The sequence below is a fragment of the Serinus canaria genome, chromosome 1A, assembly GCF_022539315.1.
Source record: "Serinus canaria isolate serCan28SL12 chromosome 1A, serCan2020, whole genome shotgun sequence".
In the NCBI taxonomy this organism is placed as follows: Eukaryota; Metazoa; Chordata; class Aves; order Passeriformes; family Fringillidae; genus Serinus; species Serinus canaria.
The window spans coordinates 49,053,175-49,077,442 of NC_066314.1; the positions used below are offsets into that span (position 1 = coordinate 49,053,175).

General features: G+C 51.5%; 1 protein-coding gene across 2 annotated transcripts; it reads right to left on the reverse strand.

Annotated features, from left to right (window-relative positions):
- Positions 1 to 529: 529 nt before the first annotated feature.
- On the reverse strand, positions 530 to 23,614 carry MGAT3 (beta-1,4-mannosyl-glycoprotein 4-beta-N-acetylglucosaminyltransferase). 2 transcript variants are annotated; one of them, XM_050982623.1, is made up of 2 exons: positions 23,363 to 23,614; positions 530 to 7,184 (listed from the first exon to the last, which is right to left on the reverse strand). In XM_050982623.1, exon 2 carries the CDS (start codon positions 7,181 to 7,183, stop codon positions 5,675 to 5,677), a length of 1,509 nt encoding a protein of 502 aa, XP_050838580.1. In that variant the 5' UTR covers position 7,184; positions 23,363 to 23,614; the 3' UTR covers positions 530 to 5,674. The 2 variants fall into 2 exon arrangements, with proteins under 2 accessions (XP_050838580.1, XP_009084765.1); XM_009086517.4 differs by lacking the exon at positions 23,363 to 23,614 and adding an exon at positions 17,945 to 18,402.
- Between the last annotated feature and the right edge of the window lie 654 nt (positions 23,615 to 24,268).

A 24,268-nucleotide genomic window follows, 5' to 3' on the forward strand; every position in this document is an offset into this window, starting at 1 on the left:
CAGATGGTTAGGAGGATTCAGAGAAGGACCAGGCTTTGATACTGAGTAATGGGAACAGCCAAAACTACAGCAGACAGGTTTAAAAATAAACCAAAACAAGGAGTCATGTTCTCTCATGCACCGTGCCAAAAGTCAGCCACCAGAGGGGCATTTCTGCAGTGGGGAGGTTTAATTTGGGGCTCTGGCGTTTCCAGGGCTTTACTTGGAAAAATGGATGCATCCTAAGGAGCAAAGATGGTATCAAGGGACCATTTTATGAGATGGTTCCCACGTTCACCAGCTCTTCTGAGAGCCACATAGCAGCCATCGTTCCCCACTCATGTGCCTCTGCATGTTCATACTCACCTGACATGCAAATTAGCTCTGAGAGGGGCCTACAAAATCAGGAACCAGTCCCCAGACCAGCTAAGTTCCCCTTCCATCTCCCTTCTTGGCAACAGTGTTCTGCCAAGATAGGAAGCTCCCTTACTCCATTTTCCAAGCAGCCCCCTTGGCCAGGCAATCAGAAATAAAAGCTGTCACACACATCTTGGTTTCTTTTCATACTTTGTAAATTTTTTAAATTTTTTATTTTTTATCTCCTCCTTTTAAGCATCCCTTTAAGGGTGAAATGAAATCCAACCATTTACAGAGAAAATGATTTCAGAATGTACATTTGATTTATCCTTACAAAAAGTTCATTATTACTTGCTGTTTATAAATTACAGAGTTGAAAGGAGCTTTGCAGATGCTCTTATTTTTTCTTTTCTTTTTAGTTTTTGGCAAGTCCACGCATTCTTTTTCCAAAGCAGGGTGTCCTGGAGCCCCTCCAGGAGCAACACCAGCAGTAGGTCCACGTGGACCCCAGGCTCAGAAGTGCTGCTGGACCACCTCCAGGATGATACTGCATCATCATCCGCACAGGCAGGAAAAAACAGCTGTTTGAATTCTTAGAGTATTTCAGATCCCTTCTTAATCCATTACCTGTAGTGCTCAAAGCTTTAAAATGTCAGTGTATTGCATTAGAAACAGTTCTTTCTCAATGCTGGATCTGAGCCCCTCCTGCCACTCCCTTACCCTCCAGCTCCCCTTCCCTTTCCATAACAGGAGGGAGTTTGTCCAATGTCTCAGAAATCAGGGGACTAGGGAGGGTAGGGAGAACACAATGGTGGAAGGATACAGGATCCATTCTCCCACTCACTTCCCTCCTTTCTCAGCAAGGTTGGAGGTCAGTGAAGCCAGGACGAGCCGTCCCTTCCCTCTCCACCACCAGTGTTCACCAATGGAACCAGGAGCGACCCTGGACAGCGCTTCACAGTGCAGAGGCATAGCAGCCACAGAGATTGCTGGCAGGAGCTGGGACACAGGGACACAGCCCCAGGGACACTGAGGAGGGGAAGAGACACCATCCCACAAGGAAACAGCAAGGCAGGCAAAAGGGAATGAACACCCATTCTGCTCTGACACTCTCCCTCCATGCCAGCTCTGTTTCCTTGTTCGTCTGTCACAGAGACACAGAGTAGGCTGGCCTGGGCAGCACAACCACAACACCTCAGCAGGACACAGGGATCAGAGAAAGCAACAGCAAGACTGGGCTTGAGCATGTCATCCTCCATCCCAACCACAGGCACAAAGTCACCGTGTCTTTTCTTGGGTGTGGCACTACCCCCAGATGGGCAAATAGGTCTAACCTGCCCTACTCCCTCTGCTTTAGCAAGCTCACCTGCTGCAAGTGCACCAAAGCCCATGTCCTTTCTTTCCCTTGGGGCAAAAGAGGAAGAGGCATTCTCCAGTCCAAAGCCATGCATAGGCCACAATCTCTTTCTAGGTGGGAAGCACAAAGACAGAAACAAGTGCAAGGCTTGAGTGTGCCACATGCTGCTTCACCTATTTCCTGGCCCCACTTTTTACCAATTTGAAGGTAAAAAAGGCTTTGGGAATGAAAAGCACAAGGCTGAAAAGGGCTACAGAAAAAGGCTGGTGATGTATTCCCTCCAAGAGAGACAGCAGGATTCACTGCCCACTGCCCCCATGGGCTGCAACAACCCACAGTCATCCGGCTCTGATAGTCTGATCCCAGCTCCACCTCAGTGCCAGGACAAGGCTCTTGGTCTTTCCCTTCTCAAATCTCAGAACCTGGTTCAGATAAAATGAAGGAGCTTCAGTGCTCACCTCAGAGTCCGGCACTGGGAAACAAGGATCTGACACAAGCCTGCCTCCTGCTTTGCCTCTCACACCACTTCACACACACACTTACTTTTGACTTCCCCCCTGTGGCAGCCCACCTGGAGCTGGCTGCAGAGGTCCCAGCAGGCAGCACAGGCAAGGCTGAGCAGAGGGCAAGCCACCACCTTGGAAAATCACTGTGTGAAAGCCAGCTTAGTAGTTAGTGTCTGTTCCCTGCAGGGACAAGAAGGAAGATTTTTAATGACAAGCACTCTAGCTCCCTAAGGATAATAAACACAGAGTTAGCCAGACAAATTAGACAAACATTGACTGGTTTGGCCTTAAATCAAAAAATGCTTAAACAATTCTTGAGAAAGAGAAACAATAAAGAACGCATTTCATCTGTAAAGCCCCTTCCTCCCACTACAACAGAAGTCTGGTTTCAATTTAATTTCCTAAGAATAAGGAAGTGAGTAAGTCCAGGAGGCAGGCAGGGCAGAGTTCTGCACTAGAGCCCCAGTATTCCTTTTCCAGCAACATCTTCTCCAGCCCAAGGGAGCAGAAGGGAGAGACAAATCAGAGAGAGAAGAGAAGAATGGTGGAGCAAATAATGGAGGAGTGAAAGCAACAGGCTGTAGTTCAGGAATGGGAGAAGCTGATACTGCAGCTGTGGGCTTACTAAACTCACAAGAAACAAGGGCCACACCTCAACACTGAAGACATGACTGCTGTGCACTAAAATTACCCAAGGATGGCCGTGCATGGGAAGGGCTGATATCAGAGGAAAGGCTGCTCCCACTGTGGGAGATAAGGAGGTGCAGCCCCAGCACACGTGAACTTCAGCTCCTGCTGAAGTGGGGCTCTGGTGCTGCCAAAGCACCCACGCAAAGACTGGCTTGTCTTTCTCCTCTGTCTCCAGCAAAGCCTGGCAATGACTTTGTGTTATCATCACTGAGCCAAAGCAAAGCCAAGAGGTCCTAGAGCACACCTCAGGCTCTCTCCTCAGAGTAAAAATAAGAAATGGCTTCTTCCTTCCATACTGTGCTACTGCTGAATTGCACGAGCTAACACACCTGCTCTCCTCCAGCTGTCCCTGGGGAAAGCATCTTCTCCCCATGCTGCACCCTCAGTGCTGTGGCTTTCATCCTGCTCAATACAGGCTCCTTCTTTCTCAGCTGGGACCCCATTTCTCTACCATCTCTCTATACCTAAGACCTCCACACAGTTGCTCAGCACCAGTGACAGGAGTTCCTCCTGCTACATCAACAAGTCTGGACTTAAAAAAAGCAACAACTTCCTTTTGGGGAAGAAGCATTCTCCTAGCAAAGTTTGTCTGTCTACCCAGTTCCCAAAGAGGCTTCTCTGCCTGTGGGGAAGACACAACAGAATTGAGAACGGTGATTTTAAAGAAACCAAAAATGATAACAAAAAAGAGGTTCCTTCAGTTTTTCTACGGAGGCATTATGGCACACAACATGCAGGAGGAGCTAAGGTGAACTGCATCTCCATTTGATCAGAAAAAGACATTCATCTTCATTTCATTAGAGTCTCTGACTTATGAGCCAAGCAAGTTGGTTTTGTGGACAATTTTCTTTTCTCTAGAGGGGGGACTAGGAAGGAAAAAAAGAGAGAGACACAGGTAGGAATGAAGCACAAGGGTGGCATGTGCTGGGCAATACAGGACCATGGAACCCAGATGGAGTTAGGGCCAATGAAAACCCTCCTGCTTTAGAACAGCTGGCCAGAAGGGCGACACTTCTTTGTGCTAACGCCTTCCTCTTTATCCTCCTCCAGGATTTCTGCTTGGAACATGAGTCAGTCTTTCCACGGCAAGGCTAAGAGAGCAAGTTCATTATGATTTTCACCCTCTGCCCACTACGACCCAGGCTCTGGGCACCCTGTCAAGCCATCTGCTAAGGAAGGGTGGTGGTAAGGGTGGAGACAAGAATCTGCCTCCTCAGTGAGCTGAGCAATCCAATACAACAGCAGATCCTCACTGCCCATGCCTGAGCAGACACCAGCCCAACCAGCTGCAATTAGCACACTCCTAAACCCCTTTTCCTCTCCATGGTCTTGTCTGCATGGCCCAGGCTGCAGATGTGGGTTGCACATGCTCTGGACTGCACTGTGGTCCCCAAACAGCCTCTTGGCCCCAGGAAGAATTGGCCCATGGCTTGTTTCTTCACGAGCCTCCTCACACCCTAAGGGCAGACAGATGGACCTTGTGCCTTGACAGGCTTTGTTTGTGCACAACAATCAGAATTTTACCCTTCCTCTTCTCCCTTTTATTACCCCATGGTAAGAAGGAGTAGCCAGCACATGTAAGCAGCAGCCCTGCTACAGGCACAGCCTGTGGGGCTCTAGAGGCAGGCAGAGAGGCATGCAACAGTCTCACAAGTCCAGCACTGCTATGCAGAGCCAACGCTAGCTCTGCTCCTCTCCTATGAATTGCCCAAGAAATCATCCATGCCAACACTGAGATCACAGCTTCTGGATCCCACCATTCCCTGCAAGTGCACACAGCCAAGCCCCACTATGTCCTCCTCCCCCCCCAATACTGGTAATAAACACCCAGGTGCACACCAAACCCATGCATGTGAGCACTCATGCACACAGGCAACCATGCACTTGCAAACATACACTCCCACCATCTGACTGAGTCCCCCACAGCTTATCCCAGCCCCAATAGAAGCATGTACTGCAGGGAAGGTACTTTGGCTTCTGTAGGACAAGTCCATGCAGTGTTGTGGGGGCAGGGGGAAAAATGAGCAGAAAAAACCCGCCAACCCAGCTTTCTCCTCTGCTTCCTAGCTATCTGCTCCAGGATTGGTAGAGTACTGGGGCAAGATCCAGCCCAGGACAGAATGCATTAAGCCTGTGCAAGGGGCTGCATCTTGACAAGGACACCTTGGAAGCAAAGGATTCCCCTTCCCCAAAGTACCCTTTGAATATAGCAGTATTAAAAAAAAAAAAGGAAAGAAAAAAGAAGAAGCATACTGAGATGCTTTTGCACATTCACTCATCCAAAAAATGCCAGTGACACACATCTGCACACACAACCACTCACAAGAGTTTGTGCTGACTCACACGCTCGCTAAACAGCCCAGGCTTGCTTCTATGCTTGCTCCAATCCACAAAGGATGAGGGTGGATGGGAACAGCTGCCCTCTCTCCCCATGGGATCCTCTCAGCCTCCCCCAGAGGAAAATCTGCCAGCTGGCTGCAGAGATTCTCTCCAGCCAGCAGGAGAGGCTCAAAAGATGGAAGGAAGTCTTTATGCTACTACAGAGCGGGTCCTCACCAACTCTCTTCCTCCTGTTCAGGTCTCCCTTCACGTGACTGAGGAATTTGGGTTCCCGGGCATCACCCTGGGATGAAGGGAAGAAGAACAGGAAGTGAGGGAGGACAGAGACCCCACAAAAACAGCACACCCTGCCCATAAACAAAGGAAACAAAAGAAGAAAAGTAACAGACGAAAACACCCGACTCTTTCCCTTTGTTGCAAAGTTCCGATTTCCCACCCGGTGGCCTCACCCAGCACCCTCGGCCTTTCGGTAGGGGTTCTCCAACAAGTAGCGGAACCGCTGGTAGTTCTTGAGCAGGTACTTGGGAGCATACATCTGCTCCTTGGGGTCAGCAGGGGGATACTCCTGCATTGTACCATCAAACCAGCCACCAGTCCGGATCAGCTCCCGGATATAATTGAGGTCTCGTTTATCCTCGTAGTCACCCCAGCGGGGAAAGTCCCCATTCTGGGCTGACACCAGTTTGAAGTAGATCCCCTCTGGGGTGAAACACCAGGAGCAGTGCCAGCCAGCAAAGTGGAGAGGGCTGCCCAGCGACCACTGCACCAGGATGTGTCCCGTGCTGTTCTCGTACTGCCGAAACCCGGGCATGGTGTAGTAATCACGGCGTCGCAAACGTATCCCGTCTGTAGCATAGACGGCCTGCAGCATGCCCATGGTGCAGCCTGAGACCACCTCCAATGTGCCTGGTTGCTTCCAGAAGAAGCCATAGAGCGACTTGCGCATGTGGAAGGCGAAGGGCTCTGTCCAGCCGTCGTAGAGCTTGAGGAAGAGCACGCCATCACGGGCCGGGATCTCATCAGCGTCATCGATGATGAAGACATCGTCCGGGCGCAGGTTGCGGAGGCGGGAGATGCCGTCCCGGGTGAGGAAGGTGCGCAGGTAATCGTCAGCGATCCAGCCGTCCTGGCGGCCGCCGGGCGGGAAGTGGTCCAGGAAAACGTAGAGCACCTTGTGGCGGATGTAGTCAAAGGAGCCGTTGAGGAGCATCTCGCGGAACTTGAGGGGCCGCGGCTCTCCGTACGCTGTGAAGTTGGACTCGCACACCACGAAAGCATCCACCACGTCTCCCAGCTCATGGAAGCGGACATCCAGCAGGTCGAACTCGTGGTTGACGTTGATGGCATTGATTACCCGCCGGGGGATCTCCCGCGGCACGAGGCGGTCCTTGGTGGGCAGGTTGGAGTACTGGACCACGGTGGGGACCCCACAGCTGGGGCCGTGCCAGCCTGGCAGACACACGCATTCCACCCACTTGCGCCGCTTGGCTCCACCGGCGCTCAGCGGCTTCCGAGCCGGCCGCCCCGAGGCCGCACCATCCGCTCGCTCCTCCTGCCGGCCTCCCGCGGGGGGCTTCTCCAACACCTTGGTGCCTGGCTTAAAGCAAATGCCACCGGCTTTGGTACGGACAAAGTATTCCGTTGAGTCTTCTGGCAGCACAAACTCAACCTTGTGCAGCTCTTCGCTGGCTCTGCTGGGAGACAGGGGCTGGAGCAAGGGGGAGTGGGAGTACAGGGGTGTGCGCAGGAACTCTGCGCCCCCTGGCTCAGGGCTGACCTGAGGCGTGACGGGGGCATTGTTCCAGAAGAAGCTGGAGACGAGGTTGGGACTAAGTGAAGCCAGCTCCCTGGGGAAGGTGACATAGGAAAGGGCCTTGAGGAAGTGCAAGAAGGAGATGAGGCAGAGACCAGCCATGCAGAGAGTCAGAAAGAGTTTATGGCGTCTCATCTTCATCCTGTGGAAGAGCCACGAAAAGGAAAGTCACATTCAATAGTTACTGAGAAAGTTTACCACTGTTAGAAAAACAGGCTGGGGAAGGCAGGAATGCTGGTCCAAATTCAGCATGCATATTTAGCAGAGACTTGACTCCAAGAAGTACACCCCCACCCCCTGTCATCTTCAGCGGGCCCTTTGCTTCAGCTGGGTTACACCAAGCTGAACCTCTGCTAGATCAGTCTCATAAATCCACAAGGTCTCATAAAGGTACTGTCAATGGGTAGAAAGACAGGAAATCCAGAGTAACAGGAATTCATGATCTAGTGAACGCACTGCACTTGGAAGATTTGCCCCTATTCAGGGACTGAAATTAGATGAATGCAAACCCCCTCAGAGGTGCATCACCAGAGGGTTGGGAGAAAACAAAAAGAGCAGGAAGGGTGAGAGAGTTGGGGGGGCATGGTTGAAACATGACTAGTGCAAGAGAGGCAATTTTAAAGGACCGAGATCATTAGTCAGACTGCCAGGGGCAGCCTACACTCTCCAGATCTTTACAATGTTTGTACAACACACACCCTAAAAAACCACCCTTGCTCTTAGGAAATACTACCCAAGTTCATTTGGAGGACAGGAAAACAAAAATAAAATTAGGATCCCGTCACATTTACTCTTCTCCCACCTGTGATTCTCAAGTCCACTGTATCTCCATATGTTGCATTTTGCTTTTCACTTTCTGTGGAGCAGATGCTGAGGTTTTTCTACATCTGGATCAAGGTGACAAAAATAAATGCCTAGCTGTCTCTGCCGGTAATACTGTGCCATCATGATGGATCCACATCAGGCCAGGAAGAAGCCAGTGGTGCAGAGCCCTGCCCTCCAAGCAACATGAAACATTGCCTTCATCCTGCCCTCCACCACCTCCCCTCCTCCAGCCCAGGCAGGGAACTGACAGCTGCTGTCAGGCAGAGAAGTGATTGAAGACTACAATTCAGAAAAAAGACCAAAAAGAAAGGAAAAAAAAGAAGAAGAAAAAAACCCCAAACTAATCTCACACAATGCTTCACCAAGGAAAGGTAGAAAAGGTGTTCACCACCTGCTGTTTAGGGAAAGGCAAGTTGGGGCAAAAGTGGGCACAGGAGAAATGTCATCCAAAAGTAGTTTTCAAGGCAGAGGCTGTCCTGGAGCACGACACCCTTCCTGCAGAGACAAAGAGGCAGAGATCCCCACGCATGTGACACGTACCACTTCACTCCCTCCACCTGCTCCATTCTGGTGGCTCTCTCCCTGGTGCAGTCTCCTTTCTGGGGCCAAAGTTCCTGAGAGGCACGATCACTTATAAAGGTTCCACCTGGCACACAGTGGTGCCAGCAACGCCTTCACTGGAGGCAGTCCCTGCTCCTGGGGGCATGGGGGAGCTGTCCCACACATGGGCAGGTGTGGGGACAGAGGGAAGAAGAACCCAACCAGCTCCTGCCACTTCAGAGGGTAAAATACAGCAAAGTGTGTTACTGAGTAACTTGAGGAGACTTAATATTAAAGTGAAAAGCCATAAAGCATTTAGACAGATGGCAACTGCCCAAAGGAAAACATATCTGGCTTTCCACAGATGGCTCTGACATGGGCTTTGAGGGGCTGTCCACAGTTGTACCTTACAGCTCAGCAAAGCGTTTCTGGACACTTGGCAGTCACATTTTTAGTGGAAGTCACCATCCACTGACATTGTCCCCAGTGCTCAGGTGGCAGGGCAAGCAGTCCCAGATTAAGCTCTGACTGAAGGACTACAGCCTGAAGCTGGTAGAAAAGTTACAGCATGGCCATGGGAGGGGAAAAATTGAAAGAAAAATAAACAAGGAAAAAGGAAAGAGAGCTCGATTCTATTGGTTAATGTTTCGTAGGGGTTCTGATATACTTTGCCACAACACAAATCAGCAGCAGGGCAGGGTGCTGGCTCTGGACATCACCTTTGTAGTGGCCCAGCCATTAAGGGGCTGGATATTCTTCTGTTAAAAGCCACCAAAGATAATCTTGGGGCTTGCTGTCAAGCATTCTTCAAGGGGCTGCAGAAAACACCATATGCATCTCTTTCTATCCATGATCATTTTTTTCTTGAGGCTCTTTTATGTCTTGCAGAAGCAGCAAGATCACTTGTAAAATAGAGGAATATTCAGTGCCTTTTCCTTGCACATCACCAGTTTTCAGTCTGTCTTGAAGTGTGGGGAAGAGAAAGGCACAAGGAAGCCAAACCCCTACTAAATTAGCAGTGACTGGGTGTCAGTAGAAAGTGTCCCTCACTGGTAAATGAGTACAGCTTTCTCCAGTCAGGTGTCCTGTGACTTCTCCAAGCCATTACTTCCAGACATCAGGCTGCTCTCTCAGATGCTGAAACGGGGCAAGATGAACAACAGCAGACCTGCTCCCAATGACTGCAATCCCAATGACTGCCAGGTAATGCTGGTTTTGCTCCAGTTCCTACAGGACACACAAATGCAGGACAGCCAGCTTCCCCTGGGCCAGCCCAGGGCTGAAGGAATCACACAAGGCACATCACCTTCTCAGATGGCTGTGATGCTCTGCATGCAGCAGTAAATTCCCAAACAGAAAGCCATAACCCTTGACATTCAACAAACTGCTCTGCTTTCTGCGATGTAGCACGCCGTGTCAGCATAGCAGGACGCATGGTTTTAGGAGGCAAAGCATATTTTCCTCACTTGCCATTAGCATACATCAGTATCTGTCAGGCTCAGCATGTGGCTCTGCAGCTCTTCAGCCATGGGCGCAGGGAGCTCCGGGCAGGGCTGCTCTGCCTGGGCTCCTGCGCCAGGCTGGGGTGCACAGCCCTCCCTGGCTGCTCTGCACAGCCAGCTGGCCCTGCAGTACCCTCTGCTCTTCCCTGCTGACACGGGCCAGGAGGCAATTTTCACTGCTCAGTTGGTTTTGTTAGGGAGCGGGAACACAAACCCATTTCCTAACCCATCCTGGAAGAAGGGAAGCAAAGAAGCAAGGTGTGTCCTTTTCAAAATCTCTTCCCTGGGAACCACCTTCATTCTCACATGCCAGGGATTCTTCTGCCAGGGAGTGGAGAACACTCATGCACCCTTGGGTGAGCCAAGACTAAATACCATCAATCACGTATCCCTTCCATATCCTCTATCAGCCCTGCAGTGAAAGACATGTCTGGTAGCAGCTAGTTGGAGACAAAGGCCAGCAAGGGAGGATTCCCCACCCTCCCCATCCAAAACATTTACATGTGGTGGAAATGAGAAAGGAGGTACCAGTCAGGGAGACATCTCAGTTTGTCACAGAGGAGCCCAGCTGCTCCAACACAAAGCAGCCATCAGTGACCAGGAACACAGAAAACAGCAAGAAGAGGTATTTCCCTTCTGACAATTTTGACTGAGGAAAGGGGAAAAAAACTTGATCTCTGGGAGAGTGATCAAGTTGCTGTCAGCAGCAAGAAAAGCTTTAATGTTCAAGTAGAAGAAAAAGCCTGAAGTAGTATGGACAGTCAGCTCCATTAAGACAAAGCTCTTTAGGGAGTGCACAGTTATAGACTGCTTCAGCAACACAGTCCTGGAGAGACAAGCTGAAAGCTTCTTTTTGTAAGGGACCCCTTTGATATTTCCTTTCTTGAAGTTTTGTCTCTACCATGCAGGGGAAGTGCTTTCAAAAAAGGAGAAAAGCTAGAAGTGTTATGCACATGATTTATCCCCAGGCACCTGTTACCATTTTAGTGACCAGTTGATTTGTACCATCCTGAAATAATGTACTTATTTTTCAAGAATCCAGAGAGAAAGATATGCACCGATAAGAGCTGGCAGTTCACCACCCCAATGTTCTCTTCTGGAGAACACTGGCATGAGGCCACACAACAGGCTGCTGGATACAGGCTTGTTACCCCATCTTGTTAGGGCATGGGACTCAAGACTCCTTAGACCTCTCCCATGGTTACAGGGAAAATGAAGGTGTGGAGAACAAGTCAGAGCAGAAGCTTCTGGTTTTCCCCAGATACCATAATGCTCATCTCCTCTGCCTAAAGTTATCCCATCACACCCATGCAGTAACATATTTGCAGATCCCTCAGACACTTCAACACAAAGCAGCAATTCAAATTAGAATCACTTTCACATGGCAGATTAAAAACCCAGTATGACTTCCGCCCCCCACTCCACACAGAGGGCCCAATTCCCTCTGCTCCAGCTAGAGACAAATGGAACAGGCTCCACATTTCTGGAGTACTAGGTCTACCTGCCATCCTCAAGCACAGGAACCAAGCAGGCATCAGAGCCACAGTACCTCTAAACACTCTAAAAATCTCAAGTTACTTTTGTCCTGCAAACATCCACATAAGGAGAAACCATAAAACTTAGTATTTGTCAAAACTAAAACAAGCTCAGGTACAGCAGGACTGCACTTTGCTTAAGGGTAGGAAAAGAGAATTATCCTACATTGCAGGAAAATCTGAGAGAAGCAGGATGTACCAGAAAGTAGCTAGGGCTCAGCATCTCTCACATGAAGGATGCCACGGTGTTTTCAGGTACTGCAAGCTACAAGGACATCAGCAAGAAGCTCTGGCAGCCACAGCACAAGGTGGTTTCAGTGTAAGCAGGTCCATATCAGCTTCCCTGCAAGTTCCAAGGACAGAATAAAACATTCTTCTGTGTCCTTCATCAAGAGCTGCTGCCCACAGCACAAATGCAAAACAGCAATGCCTCACACTCTGTGTTTCCTTTGCAGCCCCGAGGCAACTGACCACAAGGTGCCACAGACTTGGTGCCAGCCCAAACAGCTGGATGGAGCCATCCAGCACGGGCACTCTCCAAGCAAGGTCAGGCAGAGGGACAGCAAGGCTCTGTCCCAAGCGCGTTCCCTCCATTTCTGCAGGCAGGTAAGAAGAGTGGTAAGGTAACCACCCAAAAGTGTGCCACCATGACTGCCATCTGCCCCACAGGGCTGCCATCCACCCACCACTAATACGTCTTGTCAAGTCAGAAAGAAAACCAGACTGAGGAAAAAAGATAGCTAAAGGGTGAATCTATACAAAACTAAGGTTTGAGGTTGGCCAGGGAAGGGTGACAGCACAGCACAAAGAAAGGCATTGCCTTCCCTTCCCAGGGAGGACAGGTACACAATGTACATGTCAACCACAAGCCTCCAGACTGTGTGCAAGACCTTGCTAAGTCTCAACAGACCTGCAGCATCTACAGCCAAAAAACAAACAAACCAAGTCTCTTTTATGCACTCCTCTAGGAGATCCAAGTGCTCCACACCAGCAGCTACTACCTGCTGCACACAGAAACTGAGATGGATGCAACACAAAGCCTCCAGCTTTTTACATGCTGTATCTGCTCACCTCTTCACCTCTGCAAGCACAGTATGTTCAGAATCCACACTTCCCATGGACCTTCAGCTGTTCCCTCAAGTGTCTTGTCCTGCTCATCAGTGGACTAAGCCTTGGTTATTTCAGATGCTACACCTCCAGTCATAGCAAGACAGCTGCACACTGTGGGACAAAGCAGCTCAACCCTCCACACAGAACACGTGGGACCTGGAGATAAAGTGGTCTTTGTTGACAGGATTTTGTCTCAAGACTGATCTTCCAGAAGTCAGCAGAACAGACCAACATCTGAAAACCTTCAGAGTCCAGCATAACCCTCCACTCAAACAGACTGTTCTTACTGTAGCTACCATATTACTAATAGCAGCATAATTATATAATTCTCCAACCCCCAATTTAAAAGAAGATCTCAGAAAAGGCTAGAAAACTCCAGTGAAATCCAGCAATGGCCTACAAGAAACCAATTTAATTTTATCCAAGAAGTACTTGGACGTCACAAGAGTGCAGTACTGCATGCTAAAGGAAACTAAGCTGGATTTCCAACTCCACTGGAATCAATCAAATATTCTTCTCAGTATCCTCCAGATATGCTGGGCTGCCTTGTAGCTAATCTTCTCTCTCCAGCTAAATCCAGTCTCACCATAGGAATTTCCACCACTTCAGAGATGCTTCTGCACACTCTAATCCTTCAGAGGTTCTCAGAAGCTGCACCTTCAATTTCCTAGCGTCACTAGTCTGAGCGCTCTTTCCGCTGTAGGAGAAGCAGCACCTCTCTCCCTCACTTCTGCCTGATATCCTGGCAGGACTCTTCCTCAGCCCTGCTTATTGCCTCCTCAAAACATCTGCTTCCACGAGGTCTGCTGGGATGGTCCTGGAGCTCATGTCACCTCTTGGCTCCAAGGCTGGGCCTCTCTGCACATCAGAGGGCGAGCTGAGGCGCTGCTCACTGCACTCCCCCAGGATGCCAGGCCCTTCTCCAGACAAACACGGAACCGCTGCTGCTCACTGCTCCAGCTGCACAGCAGCCACTGCAAAACACAGCTGGTTAGGTCTTCTGCTGTCTTACAGGGAAGGGGTACTCCATCGTGAGGAGAGGGAAAGGGAAAAGGGACAACACTACACAAAAAAGCAACTTATGTCTTCAGACAGACCACGGGGTAATCAAACACGTATGCAAGATGTCCCTCGGTGCCTTGCAAAGAGGGACAGGTCAAAACCAAATAAAGCCTGCAGAGACTTCAAGTGAGGCACGTGACAACACAGGCTGTTGTGTCAGAGGTTCTCCCCCCTCACTCACCACCATCACAGCTTACCCATCCCTCAGTTGTCAGTTGTATGAATTCAAGTTGTCAATCACATGAAAGTCTGCTTTTACAGCCATATCAGCAGCAGATCTAACTGGGTTAAAAATAAACTTGAAGAAAACGCCTAGGCACGGAAACAAGCAGATGACCAGCAAAAACTTTCTAAATTATTTCACCGGTTCACTTCTGATCAAAACACGTAGATGTAGATACACCCTCAAAAACTCAAAATTACAGAACTGTAGGGTCTGTTCATCTAACCAGATCTCCAACAAGGCCCCCATTCAACCACCATGAGCTCACTAATTCTTCCCAGAAGCATCAGAGAAGGAGCACATCTCAAGGAAGAGGAAGAAGCAGCAGGCAACTGCTTTCAGTGCAGATCCTGGCAGGCACCCCATGCAGGTCAAGCAAGTGGAGTACAAGCCACAAATTCTGAGAACAGCTGCAAGATAACCAGTCCAGATTACCCTCAGACCTGCGGGTCCACAGGTGAAGAGCACGTGGCAGACACCCCAGATCAGGCACACAAACCCTGTGCAAAGGAAAGCAGGGACTGTGTGACAGCCCAAGCAACAGGGAGATGCAGGCTGAAGAGCCCAGAGGAAGGTGATGTGCGTGCCCTGTGAGCCCAGAGCAAGGCACTTAAAAGAGGAAAGAGGCAAGAAACACTTGATGCCATGGTGATGGGTGAAGTGCACAGACCCACGCAGGCAGGAGAAACCACGTTAACTCCAGCTATTTTTGAAGCGGGTGGCAGTTGTTTGTGCATCCCCAGGATAAAGGGTCTCCAAGATGGATCAAGGAGCAGAATAATTAAACCCCAGGAAGACAATAAATAAAGAGAAGCCATGGAATAGCAGCAAGATCCTAGCGGCCAGGAGAAGAGCTGGCCCTCCATCCCCACCCTCTTTCCTCCCCCATCCATCACCAACTACTCGGCGTTTGGCAGTGTGCTCACTTTCCCACAGTAGCCGATCTATTACTGCTTGGAAGAGCCTCCTCCTTCCCCTCCTCCCCTCCTTTTCAGGCCACAGGGGTCCTGCTTGGCGGCCCCCGGATCCCCTCCACTCTGAATGTCTGGTGACCGGCCAATCCCATGCAAAGAGCATTAACCCCTCTTCACCAGGAACAAACGCAGAAACCTGACTCCATGCAGAGAGGTTTCTCTAGGATGTCTCTCCCTCCTTCTCTCCTCCCCTTCCCCAACCCCCGCTGCTCACTCTGTCGCCTTTCCCCCCACCCCTTTCCTTTCATTTCTCAAAAACTAACTCCAGCCCAGGGAGTGTCACATCTTCCCGAGAATGTTACACAAGCCCATGGGAATTTTTCTTGGACCACGAACAGACCCTTATTTATTTGTCTCTTCTGCCTTTGTTCTTCATTTCCTCTTTCAAGACTTAGGCAAGATCTCGACACAGTGCTGCCTGGATCCCCCGCTGCCACTTCACTTTGTTATTATTTTCGGACAGAAAGGGCTGATAGGCAGAGAGCTCTTCAGTGCCTTGCCCCGAGGCAGGAATAAGTCAGCCCAGACTCCCACCTCTGGGGTGGACAAAGGGCATGAGCTCAGGGGCTCTGGCTTGCAGAGACAACCTCCTGCTTATGTTATCCTTCTGACTGCAGCATTGCAGCCCCTTGGATTTAATCCCCACGAATCAATTCTGCAGTCACAGCTCTATGCCGATAACAGGCACACAGTACCACGGAAAGGGGCAGTTTCCCAGAATGAAATCAAAAGCTTCCTAATGCACTTAACTCAGGGTCACATAAATCTCTCTTCTGCCTCCCACAGACAACTGGACCTTGTTTACAGGCATTGCAGCAGGCCTGGGTCTCAACAATATGTTCATTACTTCTGCACAAACATTCCCTTTCACTAAGCAAAGCAGTACCCTGATCTCCAGATTAATACAAGCAGAAAGAACTAGGAGCAGGTCTACAGGGAAAGAAGGAGAAAGTTTGTCTTCATCAGCAAAATCAAATGCCATCCTGGACATCAAACAGATTTGGGGATTACTGGTCTTCACATTCCTCCTTTAGGTTGCCTTATTTCTTGAGAAGGATGAGGAGGAATTTTGTGTTTAGCCAGATGGTGATGCCCCTGACAAGAGGTAAAACCATCTGATGAAAGAATGGGTTCTTTTCAGGCTGATGAGTCCAAGAACCAGGCCAGGGCAAGATGGGACAGCACAGCTTGTCCAGGGAACATAACAGTGATTATCTGTCCAACTTTGCCCCAAACACAAAAGCCACAAGTGAACACTGTGCAAATAAAATCAGGGAAGCTGAGCGTTTCTGCTCAACTGCACAACAGACAGAGCAGTTTACTACCACAATCACTTGATTACAGTTTCTTTCTTTCTCCACCCTCAGCTCTCTTCCTCCCCTTTCAGGTCTTCGGTAACACATACATTTATACTGAACTGTGTTTCTGAGAAGTCAGCTGCCACAAACAGGTCAAAAAGGAAGGAAAGGAGAAAGACAGAACTTATGTGTAAGCACATTATGAAAATCGGTTATGAACAAGAATGATGTGCCGTGCAGGAGGGGAGTTGTGGTCATGTTGAAGCCAACAGGACAAGCAGGGCAGAAGCAGGACAGCCCACCTGTGTGGTGCAGCACCCTGCCACACTGAGGCAGAGGGACAAAGGGCATTAAACTTGTACATAGCTGGGCTACCCAGCTCATCTTCATGATGTTCCACTGCTGCAAGAGCCTGTAACAAACTGCCCCAGTCAGCTTCTCTTCAGGGTTTAATCACTGAGAAGTGATGGGAATTTCAGCTGCATGTTTTGCTATTCAACCACTTGGTCCACCCAGTGCTCAGGTCCCGATGATCTTGTGCAAAGTCCAATGGACTGTGTCATGACAAATCTAGAAAACACTTTGGCGAGACAAGATGGGCCTTTGAAAGAAGAAAAACGCTTTCAAGCATCTAAATATTTTAGAGAACAGTCCAGAAGATTCCAGCACTGTAATTGAGTGAGGGACCAAATCCAAGCACCAGATTCCAGCTTGACACAGTCTCTTTACTGCAAAGACAAGGCTCTGAACTCAGGAACCTCTTGCACAATCCCAAGCCACAGAGATGCTCAGCAGTATCACACACCTGAGCGATACAGAAACTAGAACTGCATTTTCAGGGCTACACAGGGCTGCAAACAAACACAGGCAAAAAGGAAGCCCACAGCACTTCCTCATCACTGAGTGATAGACTCTGGATGCCTGACAAACTCCCCTTCCCTCCCCCCAAGTGCTCAGGGGAAGCGAGAAGACTCTGTTCCAGAGCACAACTGCACTATAAATAATTCAAGAGACTGCTAAATTATGCAAAAGCAATCCCATCGTACCCCCGGCCAAGCTGAATGCAGGTGTGGTCAACCCTTCCTCCAGAAGTTGCTGCTAGATAGGGATTCTGAGGCCACAGAGGCTTTGTGCCAGTAGCACATATCCGAGAGCACGCTGGCCACTTGCTCACAGCCAGGCCTGCACCAAGCAACAGCACGAGAGGAGGTATTTGGGGACACAGGGCTGGTGGGGAAACAGCAGCCTCTTTAATCCACCTCTTTTCCAGAGACCTCACACGGCCCCAGGAGCAAGGGTAGAAAATCGTGTCCCCTTCAAGCAAGGCTGCTCAGTAGGTCTTGCCTCCATGGATCGGATTAGCTGGCAAAAGCTGCAGCTGGACAGCATTGGCACAGTGAGGCAGGGAAGAAAGGACTGCTGGGGCTGGTGGGAAGGAGAAAAGGGAAAAAAAAAAAAAAAAAAAGCCTCTGGAGTGGTAAAGAAAGAAGAGTTTTGCGAACACAAATAACATACAAGGAAGGCTGAGCTGAAAGCAGAGAGAAATACGGTTAGTTCTGCTGTTCTGCTGCCCCGATCTTCTGCCTTCGGGAGATCCTGCTTCCTTGGACATCAAGGCTTCCAAAGTTTCCCTTGGAAATGGGGTCATTAAGCAACAGAGTGCAGCTCACGCTGATCACTCCAGGGCACTGTTCTCCTCATTTACCCGGCCCTCTGCTCTGCCTGAGAGCCAGCCCTCACGCCACAAGCTCCACAAAAACACAACTTCCTCACACACAGTGAGCACCATGCACTCTCAGCCCCTACAGCCAAATCCTTCTTCCAAAACCCTACCTTTCCTAGCTGCCGCAGCCTCCAAGATCTGTCCGTGCTCAGCCTGCACAGGCCTCCATCCTCCTCCTTCTCCCTGCTGCCCAGCTAGATGGGTCTGCGTTAGAGGAAGGAAGAACTGAAAGCACTACCGTAGTAGCCCTTTCTTCAGCCTCAGCACAGCCAGCTTAAAATCTCACAGCTCTAGCCTACCTTCCCCTTCTTAAAGGGCTCAGCATCTAGGAGAGAGACTCCCTTTCAGGACTCTTTGCCGTGCTGTCTGTCCAGGTCCATATCCGCACGCCGAGCCCGGGGATACCTGTGCTTAGCTCCCAGGTGTCACAGCTGCGAGCCGCTGTGCAGCGAGGCTGATTTGCATCAGTGCCTCAGCTGTGCTCCAAACCCGCCTGCCACGGCTTCAGCCTCGTGCAGGAGACATGCAGCAACATCCCAAGATAAAAATTACCCCCAAGCCTTGAAGAGAGCATGGAGTTTGAGTCTGCCTGCTAACCCCAGCCCAGCCTGTATAGATTTACACACCGAGGGGAGAAGGACTCTCTGAGGGAAAGGCAGCAGGGAGCTGGGATTACAGATTAGGCACCAGATCAAGAAGGAGGTGATATATGTGGTGAAAAGGGCTGCAGAACCCAAGTGATGACCAGAAAGTTATGAATAACCTCTGGCTCAGCACCCTACCCAGCTGTTCCCCAGGATTTCCAAGACAGTCAGTAGCAAAGCAAGTACAGGGAGTGTGGCACTTTGGTTGCTGCTCTCCTGACAAGCCCCTGCTGTGCCACTGGGCACAGCCTTGCTCCATGCCTCAGTTTCCCTGTGTGGGACATACGAGAGACTTTTCTACTCTGGGTAAGGGCTTACCTAATTAAAAGAAGCTTAATGGATTGCTTCAAGGTCCTTGGAGAGAAATTCTGTCAAAATGCAAGACAGAGATGATCCTCAGAAAGAAGAGAAGCCCCTGCTGCTTTTCTCTCTTCTGGTCAGCCACATCCACCTCCCCTCTTGCTTGCAGTTTGAGCATTACTGGCTGAAAAAGACTTCTAGCAATGCTCAGTGTGGTCATACCCCACAGCCATGGCTGATGTTTTGGAAAAAGCCTATTTAGATACAGACCTGGGCACTCCCCTTGGTGGGGAAACAAGGAACCTTAGCTGAGGTCATCAAGCTGCCTGTTCAGCTAGCGGGGGTTATCTCAGTAGAAAAGGCCAAGGCCTCAACAGTGAGCAGCTCACATAACTCTTGCTGTCCTAAAACAGGTAATAATCACTTCCAAACCCAGCTCTACAACAAGCCCTTGCCGTTCGTAAGGCAGCCATCTCCCTTCAGCCTGCCTGATGAAACCCCGAAGTGCAGTGCTGCACTCCCTTTCACCTGTCAGCAATACTGAGCAGTTTCTGAGCACAAAAAATATGCTCACCATGCTACAGGTGTTCAGAGGTCTGAAGAGCAGGAGGTACCTGTTGTACTTTGGGAAGAGCTTGGGGAAGTAAAGGGTCCCCATGCCAAGGAACACAAAGAAGTCCGAAAAAAGGTAAACAAATAATGTTTCTGCCTTCCTCAGATATGCAACTGGAGTTTCTTCCACAGGGATGAAGACAGAGTGCTTTTGTAAATCCTACTCCACTACTCCAGCACACTGCATTTCTCTTTACCTTCCCCTGGAGAAGGGGGAACTCACCAGCTCTGTGACAGCAACTCTGCCCTGGTCCCCAGCAGCTGGTCCTGGCACCCCACCCAGCATTGCTGCTGTGGCACAGCCCAGTCCCTGCCAGAAACTCACCTAATGCTATCAAAGTACCCCAAACCTGACCCAAAACTGCCCACAGTGCCAGGCTTGACCCCTCCATGCAGCTCTGTCATGACTCCTGAGGGCCAACCTGTGTCATTGACTCAACAGCACAGTTCACTTGTGCACTGCAGATATGTCACCACCTTCCCAAAAACAGCCAGGATTGGAAACAGCAGGCATTCCTAAGACTCTCCTCACATCCCCCTAGATGGCACTGCCCCACATGCCTACCTTCCCCAGATTTCAGATCCCACTGTAACGTTTCATTGTAGTGTCCTGATAGCATTTGGTGCTAGTAAAGTGCAGCCTGACCTTTTGTGCAGAACTGATGGGTGACAGTAGCAGAAAACACGTGGGCACAGCTACCCACACTTTTCTGCTTCTGTAGTCAGGGCTGGTAACATGAACCAGCCCTTTGAGGCACCTCCACTTGACCTAAAGTCATGAAGACATCTCTTGTGCCAGTCAGTACGCCCTCCTCTCTGCCAGAGTTACTGACAGCTGTACCAGTCTTCGTTAGCACCACCTCCTCCAGCTACATCCCACTGATTGGGTCACAGACTCCAACAATGTACAAAGGGCTCATTTTAGAGCAACTAACCCCACCTAAAGTCTCATCGGCCATTAGGAATGAATGCTGGCCCAGCTTGCCCCATCTATCCATCAGCAAACTCTCCCACTTCCTTCCTCCACCTTTATGATCCAGCACAGAGGCTGGGGGGGGGGTGTAGGGGTGTCAATTTGCAATAGGAGATGCACCTTAAAGATGCTGTTCTCAAGAGAGGAGGAAGCTCAGACACAGCAAGCTGAAAACTCAGCTATAAACCCTTTCACGAGACAGAACTTATCTCTGCTTGCTGACAGGTCAAAGCAAGGGAGGGACAGAGAGGAACTTGTCTAGTCTAAGGTGCCCTTCACGTACTGAACATGCACAACAACATCTATGTGCTCTGCCCTGAACAACTGCCATACCCATGACTCCTTACATGCTCTACCCTCACTGCAGCCATAAAAATCAGCTAAAGTGCCTGTGTTCCATGGTAAGTGCATCCAGCAGGACCCATGTGCATTGCTACACGCACCCAGCAAACAGCCACCCACGTTTGTCACACCAGCATCCCTCAAAGGCATGCAGTAAGCATGTTACACCAATCTGGCAGGCCCCAGTGTCACACTGCACTTAGCCAGATGTGCGTGGGAGAAAGAGGAGAAAGGTAAACACAAGGCACACAGGAAGCCCACAAGTACACAAACCTCACAGGTACACTCCTCAGACAAACAGGCCAAGTGTCTGTGCCTGCCATGTGCCTGGCCAAGGTTCAACAGGCTCTGTGCTCATCATGCAGTCCCAGCAAGCCTTCAGACCAGCTATCCCTGTGTCACGTTGGGCACAAGTGCTCCAGGTAAGCTCACAGCTGTGAGCATCTACTGAAGCTAACTAGATTCCTGTAAATACACTATTTCCCACCTGCTCTTCTTGACCTCCTTGCTAAGACAATCCCTGCTTGCCACAAAGGCAACTTTTTTCCAATCTTACCAGCATTTTCAGGGAGGGAGGAAAGCAGGCAGGCAACTCAGCCACCAAAACCACTTTGGAAACAAAAGTATGGAGAGCATTTCCCACGGAGGTGAGCCACAGCAGCACCTAGGACCAAACGTATACCAGACAAAAAGCAGCAGTCTGCCACCAAATTAGGAACTGGGCAAGAAAACACACCTGCAGCTAGCCTGAATCCATCCCCTCTCCTAAGGATATAATTGCCATATCCAGGGCATTAATAAACAAGCTATGGAGGTATAACTGAGTCCTCCAGGGAGGAATGCTATACCTTGCAGTAGATTTCTTACCCCTACTGCAAAATCACCTGAGAGCATAGAGAAGCTGTAAATCTTGGAGGAACTTGTACAACACGCAGTAGAAGAGCCACAGCTTCACTCCTCTTCTGCAGTTTGCAATGGCTTTCATTCATTGCTTGTTTTATAGTGCTACAGGCAGGCTGGAGACTCCCTCCCCAGGAATAGCTCAAAGGACTGCTCTTCTTCTGCTCTAGCTTGGAGGACACATTTCCAGCACTTGTACAGGTGCTAGAGCTGTGTTTAGGGGTCTTTAGAAACTGGAGGTTTGCTAGAGTGTAGGGACACCCATAGTCCTTCCTCCCCTCAGAGAGGTCTTACCATTGCCTGAGGATCAAGCAATGAATGGTAGATCCTGCTTGATTTCTGCCCTTCTCTGAGAAGTTGGCAACAGCCAGGCTGCAGCAACAGGAACTTGCAAGTGCTTCCTAAATCACAGGTGCCAGCTGGACTTAAACAGCACTGCTGCAGGAGGGACCCACAGAGCACAAGAGACACCCTTTGGGGAAGGAACTTGAAAAGCTCCTGCTGACTCACACCTTGCCAAGGTGAGGGACACAGGGGCAAGAGTATGCGGGAATTTGAAATCCAATTTGCACAGGCTTGGGGGGTCCTGGTGACTCAAGTAATATTTGTTTGCAGGGGTGCCACTGAGTGTTTTCACAGGCTTGAAGTTCCTACTCAAGAAGAGAGATTTGGAATTAACTGGAGGGTTGTTCTATAGGAGGAGAGGTACTCAGCACCCACACTATGCTCTAGCGACAGGGCAGGCACGCTCCTGACCCGACGTTCTGTCCTAGGGTGCAAAGGAGAAATGCAAGACCCCAGCATCATTTCTGGGAAATAGGCGGGGTTCCCGTGCGACCCAGGCGCGGCTGGAGGAAACACAGCATGTGGAAATCCCCGAAGGAAAACCACGAGCTGAGGCACCGAGAGAAGCCTCTCTCCATCCCGCGCCACGCTCCCTCCTTTACCGAGCTGCCTGAGGAACTCCAGGGCTGCAGCAGATGCCGTGTTCCCCAACAACCTTGTCACGCTCGCCCAGGGAGCAAAACTCTCGCAAGGACTGAGGTACACCAGCCTGTATCACTCCGGTAGGACACACAGCTATTCCAGCCCGCAAACAACCCGAGAGAACTTGGGTGCCCGCGTCCCTCTGCGGCCAGCCCCGAACAGGGGAGCTGCAGCCATCTGACATGGAGACAGAGCAGGGCACAGGGGACGTTTGACGATACACATTTATTTGTATGGATGTTTTCCCTCCCACGCACGCACTCCTGTTACTCCTTCTCGCTTGCTGCAGGCTTGGCACGCATCCCCAGCCCGTGCCCTCCTCGCAAGCCGAGCCCGGGCAGCAGATGGGCCTTCGCTGCAGTGCCCCGGCCGGAGGGAGGGTGCCTCCATCCCCGGCGAGCCCTCCGCTGCGGGCAGGGGGCTGGCAGCATCACCTCCCTCCTCCCCACAGCCGATACTCCCTAGCAGGGGATGCCGGGATTATGGGGGGGGATGGGGGGGGGGGGGGGGAAGAGAATAAAAAAATAGCACTAATATAAATAAATAAGGAGCGCGAAGGTGGGGGCTCGGTGGGGGAAGCCTCTCCGGCAGCGCTCGCAGGGGATGACGCCGCACCCCCGGGCCGAGGCACAACTTGCAGGTGGCGACAGCGGCGGGGAGGACGGACCGATGAGGGTCCCGCCGCCGCTGCCCGCAGCCCCGGGGCGGCTCCCCCGGGGCGCGCTCTGCCCGCCGCCCCAGCCCCGCTGCCCTCTCGCTCGCTCACTCACCCCCGGCCGGCGCAGTGTCGGTGCCCGCCGGGCCCCCGGCGGGGCGAGGCTGCCGCTCGCCCCCAGCCCGCCCGCCGCCCCCCGGCATGGCTCGGCGCCGGCCGCGGCGAGGCGAGAGGCGAGCCCGGAGCCCGGAGCCCGCAGCCCCCCGCCGCCTTCCTCCGCCTTCTCCTTCTCCGCCGCGGAGCGGCCCGGCACCTCCTCCCGGCCGCGGGAAAGGATGCGCTGCGCTGCGGAGGCGCGGCGAGCCGAGCCCCGCCGGCAGCAGCGGGCAGGGCTGCAGCAGCCCCTTTTGTGCCGCCCTCACCGCCTGTCTCCTCCCCCGGCGCGCCCGCCCGCCCCCCCGGGCCGCCGCCGCGGGCCGCCCGCCCCCCGGGGCACGGCCCGGCCGCCCCCCGCCCCCCGCACAAAGGAGCCCTGCGGATGGGGTCGGCGGGGCTGCGGGCGGTAGTCGAGCGGGCTGCGGGAGCGAGTGCCGGGCCAGGCGGTGCCCCCGAGGATGCCACGGGGCCGAGGCAGTGCTGCCGTGCCTCCCGCAGCCCCGCGGCAGAGCCGCCCCCTCAGCATCGCTCCCGCGCCCTGGGGGGCCGGCGAGGGCGGGAGCGTTCGCTGCTTGGCGGGAGGGAGGCGAGGTGGGGATGCGGGAGCTGCCTTGCCCAGCGACATCAGGAAGTTTTGCTGCGGTGCCAGAAATAGAACCTGCGTCTGCTGACTCCCGGTCGTGCACCCTAACCGCAGAAGCTATCTTTTCTCAATTCAACTTTTCCCTGCCTTCTTCCACGTAGGGCCCATCTCTGGAAAGGAAAACAAAGCCAAGCCAAACCATAATATCACCAACCCCCTCTCCCCTGACTGAGTGGCACCGCTACAAACATGCTGAAACTTAACCATGGGATCTCGCTCTTT